Source organism: Papaver somniferum, chromosome 1 (assembly GCF_003573695.1).
Source record: "Papaver somniferum cultivar HN1 chromosome 1, ASM357369v1, whole genome shotgun sequence".
Lineage (NCBI taxonomy): Eukaryota > Viridiplantae > Streptophyta > Magnoliopsida > Ranunculales > Papaveraceae > Papaver > Papaver somniferum.
In genome coordinates this window covers 211,670,511-211,681,256 of record NC_039358.1, presented here as the reverse complement: position 1 = coordinate 211,681,256, position 10,746 = coordinate 211,670,511, and the positions used below count along the sequence as shown (strand labels likewise).

Below are 10,746 nucleotides of genomic sequence, written 5' to 3'. Positions count from 1 at the left end.
TCATTATATAGTTAATCTCTTGGATTAGTCAGCTGCTAGCTTGTGGACATGTGCAGGCTACATAATGCGAGATTTATCTAGCAAACCATCATTTTGTGTAGGTATCACTTTTTAAGTGTACTCTCCAAAAGAAGCAGAAACCAGGGTCATCTGGACAATTTTGAACAAGGCAATGAATCAACAACTCACACAGTTGAAAGTGATGCTAAAAATTTAACCGACCAATTTTCTTTGGAACTTTTAAAGAAACCAACAGGCGAGTGCTTTCTTTAAAGACATTTCTCTTTTAGTTTTAGTCTTGTAGCTTATATCTTGTCTTTCCAACATAGAGCAATATTTCTATACTCTGGCCTCTTAGGCCAAAAACAACTCTGAATCTTGTTGCTTATGCCAATTGTTGTTTATCTTTTTTTTTAAATAAAATAAATTCCCATTTCAAATTTGCCCTTTTTTCTATAAGATTGTTAAATAGAATTTTATCAGCACGAGTAAACCGACTAATTTATATAAAACAAAATAATCATGACCGCCGGATTTTTAGTTATCGTATTTATCCAATAAAAAATTTATCTATCTTATTCCTGTGTACATTCTCGAAAATTATCAGCCGTCCAATAAATCTTATCTTCCGGTAAGTATATAGTACTAGTAAAAAGTGAAAAAGTAAACAAAATAAAACTGGAAAGTATCTATTCACATAAATTCATTCTCAAAAAACACTCTTCACAAAATCTTTCCAAAAATCCCAGGATACTACTAAACAATGACGCCCATTAATAAAAATTGATTCTTTTGAGAACCCCAAAAGAGAAGTTCTATCACCAAAAATCTCTCTCTAATGGCGTTTTCATTGATGGGTGCTGCTTTTCAACCCCCAATCGTCTGCAACATCAAGAACAATTACAATAACAACAATAGTTATTCACTTGAAGCTAATCATATTCGAAGAGCAGCAGAAATTGCTGATAAATCTGCTGGATTTACATCTCCACATCCAAACTTTGGATGTGTAATTGCAAAGGGTGTGAATATTGTTGGAGAAGGGTTTTTATATGCTCAAGGTACTAAATGTGCTGAATTACAAGCAGTTGAAGCTGCTAGAGAATTATCTAATGGTGCTACTGCTTATCTTAATATGGAACCTGGTGATTGTCATGGTGATCAAACTGCTGTTTCTGCCTTAATTAAGGTATCCTTGCTCAATCTTGTAGTGTTTTTTGTTCTGGGTTTTTTGTTTGGTGTTGGCAAATTGCTTAAAGATGTCATTTTTGATTGAAAATTTAGTGTTTTTTGTTCTAGGTTTTGTTTTTTTTTGTTTGGTTTGATGTTGTTAAATTGCTTAAAAATGTCAATTTTGGTTGAAAATTTAGGTATTCAATTCATGGGGGTTGTTCTTGTTTGGTTCTTATATAGATTCATTGTCAGGATTAAGATTGATTGTATGCAAAAGAGAGAAAATTGACTCAAATGGGTTTTGAGAATTCCCAATTTTATATCAGAAACATGCCCATTTCGTCAAGTCCGGCTTGGAAGATAGTTCTCATTTGACGTGTACTCATTCTAAATAAGACACAGATTAGCCTAGGGTGTTGCAAGAATTGGGTTTGATTCACATGAATTTGTGCCGTTCTCTTTGATTAATCATGTGTCGGTTTATTGGAATTGTACACTTCTAATTTGGACCAGAGTCTTTAAATCTCTATATATGATAATGTTAGGTTCTTTTATGATTGGTTTGTTTTTTTATATATTCCGCTTGCGGTTTCAGGTGTCATAGACCACTGATATGTGTACAACAGGCAGGAATCTCAAGAGTTGTTCTGGGAATCAGACACCCATTAAAGCATCTTCGAGGCAATGCTATACGTTCACTAAGAAGTGAAGGAGTTCAGGTTGATGTTCTTGGAGAGGATTTGCAGAGTCAATCAATTGAGGTGGGAAATCTATTCACAACATAGTTCGTGTAGCGTTAGAAACTTAGCAGTCTTCCTTGTGTTTTTATAATGCTTATGACCATGAGTTTCATTAATTTTTTGAAAATTTATCAATGATAGTTGTATTCATTTATCAAGTGCACGCTGAGAAACCCAGCTTCAACATATGCTGTGTTCAAAATTATTCTCTCTACACTTCTTTCCACATGTAACCTCTAGAAAGATTACTATAAATTCAACATCTTCTGTTAAGTTATCACCCTAATACTAGCCATAAACACCGTACAGTTAATAATGATATCAAGTCTTTGTTGTTTTTCTCCATAACCTTTGTAGCCAAATACAATGATCTGTCTTTTGTTCCTTTATTAACATTTCAATGTTGCTCTGGTTAGGAAGCTTTGAAATCATGTTTCCTGGTGAATGCTCCTTTACTCTACAGAGCTGCTTCCCGAGTTCCCTTCTCTGTTCTCAAGTATGCTATGACCCTTGATGGTAAGTTTTTTTGACGCTTTATACTGAGACTGTCAATCTATTCTTGATCAGGAGGTCTTTGTTACTAATGGAAGTTTTTATGACTCGGTGAACTTCCTAACCACAATACAGTGAAGTGAATTCTCTAATTGAGCTTGTTTTTACATGATGACAGGAAAAATTGCAGCTAGTAGTGGACATGCATGGTGGATCAGCAGCAAAGAATCTAGGCATCGGGTATTTGAAATTCGAGGCAGATGTGATGCCATAATTGTAGGAGGAAATACCGTCCGCCGCGATGGTATGACTCTTGTTATAATCTTCACCTCCACCTTTTAAGCCACTATGTTGTAGTTGCTGCTATTATGTTGTTGTGTAAAGGTTATTTTGCACCTTACCTTCCTTTTCTTGTCTCGAGTTAGATCCGAAGCTAACAGCAAGACATGGAGGTGGGCATACGCCTGTAAGGATAGTTATGTCACAAACTCTAAATCTTCCTGAGGTTGCGAACCTTTGGGATGTCTCCGAGGTACGCACTATAGTTACGACACAGAGGGGTGCAAGAAAGAGTTTCCAGAAATTACTTGCTTCTAAAGGAGTTGAAGTGGTCGAGTTTGACATTTTAAACACAAGGAGTGTCATGGAGTATTGCTATGATCGTGGATACCTTTCAGTTTTGTGGGAATGCGGAGGGACTTTAGCTGCTTCTGCTATATCTTCTGGTTGTGTACACAAGGTAATTTTCGTATTATTTCTCTTTCCACCCAAGAAGCGTTTGTCTTGAACATTATTATTTTTTCACCGTAATTTCGTACGTGGATGATCCTTATACACACAGTAATTCATTTGTATATAGTAGAATAAGAAAAGCTGTGGACATTGCATAGGATCTACCTAGTTTCGACTACTCATATATCTTATCTACAACGAATTTATACAGGTTTATGCATTTGTTGCTCCCAAAATCATTGGTGGAAAAAATGCTCCAACCCCTGTTGGTGAACTTGGAATGGTTGAGATGTCACAAGCACTGAACTTGATCGATGTTTCCTTTGAGCAGGTTGGTGCTGGCATGACTTTTTAGGTTAAAAAAAATAAATATAGAATCAGTTTTCTTTTGCGCTATTAAAAATTGTTTGTACAAATGCTATAAACCTTTTTCTTACCATTATTACTAATCATCCAGGTCTTCCTCCTCAGCTCCTCTATATGCCTTGTAAAATAATTATTCAATGGCAGAGTAGCTCTATTTACACAAAGCCAAACTTATATGGGCACATGAGAAAGTTCGATATTACTGAACGATTATGTAAAGTTTACAATTTCCATCATGACATATAACTTATGGATTGCAGATTGGTCCGGACATGCTTGTTACTGGATTTCTTCAGCCCATTCCAGACTTGACACCCGTAATCCCTTCGATTGATGAAACTTCAGCAATTGATCCAAGTTTGACTCCCTACGAAGCAAGCATCAAATTCTTCTACAAGACATGGGACCCTTATGGAGCTTTCTCAAACTTCTCTGCTCATCCTTTACAAATGCCTGATGGAAATGGAGGTTATTTGACATGGCCAAGTGTTGAGCATTATTATCAGGTGAACTTCTAAAACTTAACAAGTTCTGTTCGCTGTCACATCTGAATCTGAAAGTTATTAAGTGCTTTTCACTCTTTTGCAGGCACACAAATTTGCTGGTGTTGATGAGCCTGTGGCAAAAGATTGTGTTGAACAAATAAAATCTGCAAAGAGCCCCGAAGAAGCTGCACGTATTGGAAGGGTACTGCAAAGGAAACATCCTAATTTGGTATGCCTCTTAAATCATGCATGGGCTACACATTAGATTAATAACCCTGTTTTGAAAGCCATTAGAACTTTAATTGAAGGTAATGGGGGCAAAATGCATGGCGTGCGGTGGTATAAACTAGACGTCAGATGCATAACCCTTTATGAAACCCTGACAGTTTAAATATATATCCCTGTATACTTTATAATCGAAAGTAATGAGGGGATGGTGTCTGCAGTGGTAACTCATTATCCGAGTTTGCTTGGCTTGATTAAAACTTCAAGCTGATTCCCACATAGTGGAACTGATAGTATAGTACTCGCTGAATACGACCCTAGGTTTATTGTGGGCCTTAAAATACCTTGAGAGGATGAGATTGTATGAGACCATGACAAGAAAAAGATTGTTGGATAGGAATCCGTGAGCAGTGTAGTATTGTTCGTAAATCCAACATTAGGGCACTTACCTGACAGTTGCAACTTATCTTTTACAATCAAGTACTAATATGCTTACTTCTTTTTTGTTATATTGACAGAATTTTTACATATATAGCCTGTTTTTGTTTTGCTAATGCAGGTTAGATCTGATTGGGACACTGCGAAAATTGAGGTGATGTACAGAGCTCTGAAATGCAAGTTCTCTATCTACCCTCATTTGAATTCAATGTTACTGTCCACGGAAGGATCTGTTCTTGTTGAAGCCTCACCGCATGATCTTTTCTGGGGTGGAGGACGGGAGGGAGAAGGCCTAAATTACCTCGGCCGGTTGTTAATGCAGTTGAGGTCAGAGTTTTTGGGAGAGCCTTCTACTTCAATTTCACAGTAAAATTATTTCGTGCACCAGGATGATGGTGTTATAGTAACAATTTTGAATATGAAACTTCGAGCAACTTGGTCCAGCCAGATGTCCAAGTCTTCTTGGCTCCTTTTCTTTTGGCATGATGAACTTTTGCATTGATTTGATCAAGAATCTTCATGTTGTAACCTGACTGGAAAGTTGTGATTGTCATAAAGGCTGTTATACATTTTATTCCGGGGAAAACGTTACATAGTTTTGAGGAGAGAAGTAAAACCGATTTTACAATCAGGTACAACTGAAAATTTTGTCCAATGCAGAAGCCAAGGCTTTTATACTCGGCTGTAACATTTGAACTCAAAAGAGCAAAACTAGTAGCTACTCTAAACTACTTGATGAAACCAAAAAAAATACAGCCAGGGAGAAGATAACATGTAGCCATCACGAACTCAACAAAGGATTCAGGACATGCCCCATGAACAACACCACACCACTTTGCTCCTCTCTGATAATGAACATGAAAGGATGATCTGCCGCAAAATCAACACGACGAGGAGGTGTACGAGGACGCATCATGCAACACACCACACCCGTAACAGCAGTAGAAGCAGCAGCTTCAGTTCCTTTTTCATCAACTTCAACAAAACACTTGTGAAAAACTGTCAACATGAAGCTTACTGTATTTACTAGTACCATCAATATTCACCATCTCCGTCAGCTCAGCTTGAGATTCATCAAAAGGCGAAACTATACCCAGTTCTTTGAGTACTCTTGATGCTTCAAAATCAAAAAGGATTTTGAATTTCGGAACCTTCAATTCTCCCGGTGGCACCAAGCTCTGACTGACAGGGACATATGTATTCAGAAAACTAGCGGGATTAGAACTCACCTCTGCAATAAGTTCACCAAGTCCATCTCGTTGCTCAGGCAAAACTATATACATAGAAAAACTTGGATCACGGGCATTTTCGTGTGTTCCAGAACATCTGTATGGGAGTTTACGTATTCTGAAGTTATCATAACAAGTAATATATTGGCATTGGTTGGACGACATGAAGGAAACTTTCACTGGTTTTTCCCCATCCAGGAGATATCACTTCGATTTCTTGGTTAGCGTTTCATCAAACGGATTTCGACCCCAACATCCTTTGAAATAGAGTGCATTCGCCAATATAACTTTAGTACGTTCATCGACTGCTCCGTCGGGAAGAAGATTTTTAATTAATCCATTTGTTTTCTTTTCAACCCATTTATTCACCTTCTTCTGCTCCTTTTTGCTCTAAATAAAATAGATTAAAATCAATAAACGATAAGAAGAAAAAAGAGCAGTTTTAGCTAGTACAAGCAACAGAAAGACAAGAGGTTGAAAATTCTCATACCTTATTTTTATAATCAACAGTTTCGGCTTTAGCTTTGTATACTGCGGTGGCAACTTCTTGGAATGAAGGTTTAATAGGACAAGATTTTTCAATCCAAACGCCGCCAATAAAAGAAAATTTGTGTTCAGTTCGCGCTTCGCATATCGACTCAATGAGTTTAAAGTTGACAAATGGTCGAGGCTTTCAGTGTTGAGGAAGCCTAATATCTGTTTTAAGGTTTCACCACTTGCTCCAGAAGCTAGTAAACCTAGAGCATTTTCGATTGAGAACGGAGAGAATACAAAATTCTTATTTTCCGACTCCTTTAACCAGACATCTTGCACTAGTTTCATACATGAATTAGCAGCGCTTTTGTTGCTAGTTTCTGGTAGCTTTGATTTTTTCACAGTTCTTTTTGTCGACGATGATCCATCAACTTTGAATAACGGAGGGTTTACTTTTAGTTTGTTTTCCATAGCTATTATCAGACTAGTGCCAATTTGCAGAGAAACCCTACGGTCCCTACTATTTTCGTTCCAACTCTGGTTTACATGTAAATGTATTGTTTACATAGAACGTCGTGGAATACATTGGTGATGTGGCTGGTCCTCTATCCAACAGGTAATTCTGAGAGGATAAACTTTACAACTAGCATCAACAAATGTCATCTGCACGAGTTTTAGTACCATGCAGAGTAGGGCTGTCAATGAGTACCCATTACCCGGACCCGGAACCGGACCCGATATATTTGGGTCCGGTTCCGGGTCCTAAAGTTGGACCCATTAGCTATTTAGGACCGGACGGGTAATTACCCGATTGGACCCGAATTTAAACGGGTCCAAACGGGTAATATCCGTTGGGTACCCGCGGGTATTGGGTACCCGTTTATTCATTCTTTTATTCATATTTTTAGCAAAATTACAAGTATTTTTGCTAGTTTTAGCTTTGATATTTTACTCATTTAAATTTTTTCTCTTACATTTAATCTTTAATAGAGAATAATAGGATAGGATACACGTTTGTATAATATTATACACTTGTCACTTATTCTGGGAGTCCATGACACAACAGTACATTTCAACCTATCTCCACGGCTTTTGGGTTTTGCTCCGATGAGGGTAGTTTTTTTTTTTGTTTTTTTTTTTGTGTGGATCCTAGTAAATGACTCGTACCGTAACGGCCCGGGCTATGATTTGTTTTCACTGTTACCGACTGTTAGCTGGTTAGCTTACTTGGATTATGTGAAAAGCTATTTTAGTGAATATTTTTTGTTTTCACTGTTTCAGTGAAAAGCTAACAAAAAACACTTGCGTGCACATGCCCATAGTAATAAGGGATATCTTGACTTTAGATCAAATGATCAGAGTTGTGTTTGGATCACGAATATTTTTTAATTAGAGTTTGGGTCACATGACCGTCTTGACCGTTACCTAATTATTTATTTTTAAAAATTAATTTCAATATATATAACGCTGCTAACTGTCGTTAACAGTGTCATCCCACCTCATTCACCTCCACCTCCCTTCCTCCGGTGAAGATGAACTCCTCCGGTAACAGTGTCCTTTCTCACCATTCTGTATACTAGAGAAAATAGAACAACCATTCTTCTGGTTATCACCTACAGATATAAGAGTGGCTATTGATTAAGGTTTGAGTAAGAAAATGAACTAATTAAGCTGGGTTGCTCCGATGATCTAATCATTCTTTTACAGGTATGCAGTTTGAGTCGAGCATCTGCCATGGGGGACCCATTATTCATTGGATTTACAGATTCCTATGGAGCTGATACTGGAATCAAAACCGACGACAACAGTACATAATTTAACGAAGATTTCAACTTGACAGTCTCGGTAAGATTTTTGAAGAAGATAACCGGAAAGATGAATAACCAAGTTGAACAGAGAAATCAATCTCCACCGTTTACATTTCTGAATTCTGAATTCATAACAACTCTTCTTCTTCCACGGATTGCTGATGATTTCTGAATGGACGGAACTGATCGCGACAAGGCATGACCTGTGGTTCAGGTATTCAATCGAACATTTGTTAAGCACAAACTGGTGCTGTTGTTGAACATTGAAGAAACATCTTTTGTAGCTCTATAATTCCTGCAAGTTCGAATTAACAATTAACCCAAGTTCCCTAAACATCAACGGACTCCAAATTAATTCGTATCACATCCATACATCAACAATTTCTATCGGCAGAAACAACCACTCGAAACCGTTACCAAGTTGACTGATCGATTGCTCACATCCTCTGTCCCAAGAACTTGATTCGACCCGATCTCGATCAAATCCAGAAATTCCCAAATCCCTTGTTGTTACCTTGTTAAGTAAATACACCAGTAGAAAATCAAGGCTAAGAGCGATATCAACCATCATCAATTAGTGATGTAACACCAACATCAGACGCTATCTCATGGAGAGTTATTCTCTACCATTTTCAACTTAATAATTTAGTCAACAGCAGCTTCATCGTTCGAAGATGATGGAGGCGATGAACGTGAGAGTCAGAGACAAGTTGAAGTAGCAGGAGGAATGAATTGGATTGCCATTTTATACCGTACACATGTGGAACAGAAAGTTCAATGGCCATGTTAGTAAATACATTGAAATCTAATATTTAATTTGTCATTTCAGTATTTACTAACTCATTTAACTGTTAAGACGGTCAATTACAGTCATGTGACCCAAACTCTAATTAAAATTTCTTCGTGACCCAAATTCTAATTAAAATTTCTTCGTGACCCAAACTCTAATTTCTTCGTGACCCAAACGCAATTCTGATAATTTTTATGTGACTAGAAGTCAAAATATCCCTAATAATAATTCCCTCTAATATAGTTCTCCAGACACTCTATAATTAATACTCCCTCCATATTTGAAATAATGTTACTTTCATTTTTTTCATTTTAATACTTCCGCATTTACAAAGTGAAAGTAACAGTTTTCCTGAAACGGAGTTAGTATTATTCTCATCCTAGAAAAAAAAATATCTTTTACTTAATCAATTGGCAATCCATTTACCTTTTAGTTTTACTTTCATCCCTCAATTAATGAATATGTAAAGTTTTTTGTCCTAGTCACTTTCGGTTTCAATCCTTTTAACCCAAACAAACCCTTTGGGCTTTCAATTGGGCCGGATGGACAAAATGTTCACAAATATCGAAACAATATAAGGAGATGGTTCGATACTATGACTATCGAATTTTATAGATTAAGAGCAGTTTCTATGGGACGAACAAACTCAGAATTTAACCCTCTAACAGAAAAAGTGAGATAAGTATAGATACAGTTAGAGATGAACATTGCAGAAATGTTGGTTGGCTGTCCAGGTAGAAAGAAAAAAAGAACAAATAGAATAAATTCCAAAGTCCAAACAATATAAACAACGTGCAAAGATTTACGCAACAATCGGTACAATTAGTCACACCAACCTTTGGCCTTTATCATTGTTTCTAACATTCTAAGCCTGGGATTGGCATCGGTTTAACATTCAATAGACTTTAAATGCATCTCTTTAAAGAGGACGTCTAATCATGAGCTATAACTTGGTATGCATGACAACATTGTGTAGTATGCCAAAGAAGTACTCAACTTCCTTAAGGAAAATATGGAAATTTATCTTCTCGTGCCATCTCGTAATATAAAAGAGATTGGTTGGCGATATTAGGTGGACCATCTGTCTCAGCACTCGTGATGTAGCTTAAGCTCACCATCCTCTTACACTTCGTAACCTGTACCCACTATTTAGTATACCACATAATGAAATAGAAGAGAATGAAAACCTGGTAACCTCATTGGTCCCATGAAGTCTACTTCATTTCATCGTAGGAAAATCATGGTCATCCAATGATGTCCTCCTTTTCAGGAAGCTGACTGAAACTCTTATAGGTGCTTACTGGGAGAATTTTAAAAGTACTACATGTTAGTTAGGGGGCCAATATTGGATAGTTTCAGGTAATATTGGAGAAGTACATTCCCTATTTAGAATTACGTTATAATCTGTTTTTTTAGGTGAGAGTCATGCCTTCCTATTCTTGGTGCAAAAAGAATCACCCATGAGAGGCCGCATTCCAGTTTTTTCAAACCTTTTGCCAACTGAAACTAAGTTGTGGTTTACCTGCAAAAAAAAGAAAAAGAATGTAAGAAAATTAATTAAACAGAAAATAGTTTCAGAAATTAACTTTTTACAATAGGAAGAGCTTGAAATGCACATTAAAAGTTCCACCAACTACGACTCTTTAAAACTCTGCAAAGTTTCAGAACTATCTCGACAGTATGATTTCCACTAACCATGTGAAATGAGGGACGACTCCTCACTTACTGGCGATCTATTTGTATGTTAAACTATCTTATAGAGAGAGTACTTCCACGATATTACCTGCATATACT

The 10,746-nt window shown here is 37.0% G+C and overlaps 2 protein-coding genes across 2 annotated transcripts; one reads left to right on the top strand and one right to left on the bottom strand.

Annotated features, from left to right (window-relative positions):
• The first annotated feature begins 720 nt into the window (after positions 1–720).
• LOC113315180 (riboflavin biosynthesis protein PYRR, chloroplastic-like) lies at positions 721–5,237 on the top strand. Its single transcript, XM_026563488.1, has 9 exons — positions 721–1,189; positions 1,800–1,934; positions 2,330–2,429; positions 2,584–2,709; positions 2,831–3,144; positions 3,349–3,468; positions 3,764–4,009; positions 4,092–4,217; positions 4,773–5,237. The coding sequence occupies exons 1-9, from the start codon at positions 839–841 to the stop codon at positions 5,019–5,021; spliced, it is 1,767 nt and encodes a 588-aa protein (XP_026419273.1). The 5' UTR covers positions 721–838; the 3' UTR covers positions 5,022–5,237.
• A 195-nt stretch (positions 5,238–5,432) lies between these two features.
• Positions 5,433–6,825, bottom strand: LOC113359632 (serpin-Z2A-like). The gene is made up of 4 exons (XM_026603232.1): positions 6,371–6,825; positions 6,089–6,268; positions 5,670–5,977; positions 5,433–5,626 (listed from the first exon to the last, which is right to left on the bottom strand). The coding sequence occupies exons 1-4, from the start codon at positions 6,823–6,825 to the stop codon at positions 5,433–5,435; spliced, it is 1,137 nt and encodes a 378-aa protein (XP_026459017.1).
• Between the last annotated feature and the right edge of the window lie 3,921 nt (positions 6,826–10,746).

What these genes read in the sequence shown, in the direction of transcription:
- LOC113359632 (XM_026603232.1), bottom strand. Translation starts at nt 6,825, where the DNA reads ATGGAAAACAAACTAAAAGTAAACCCTCCGTTATTCAAAGTTGATGGA. An exon ending in CTGTTGATTATAAAAATAAG is followed by an intron (nt 6,269 to 6,370) that starts GTATGAGAATTT and finishes TTTTATTTAGAG; the next exon opens with CAAAAAGGAGCAGAAGAAGG. An exon ending in ACGCTAACCAAGAAATCGAA is followed by an intron (nt 5,978 to 6,088) that starts GTGATATCTCCT and finishes ACTCCCATACAG; the next exon opens with ATGTTCTGGAACACACGAAA.
- LOC113315180 (XM_026563488.1), top strand. Translation starts at nt 839, where the DNA reads ATGGCGTTTTCATTGATGGGTGCTGCTTTTCAACCCCCAATCGTCTGC. An exon ending in AAATACCGTCCGCCGCGATG is followed by an intron (nt 2,710 to 2,830) that starts GTATGACTCTTG and finishes GTCTCGAGTTAG; the next exon opens with ATCCGAAGCTAACAGCAAGA. An exon ending in AAAGGAAACATCCTAATTTG is followed by an intron (nt 4,218 to 4,772) that starts GTATGCCTCTTA and finishes TTGCTAATGCAG; the next exon opens with GTTAGATCTGATTGGGACAC.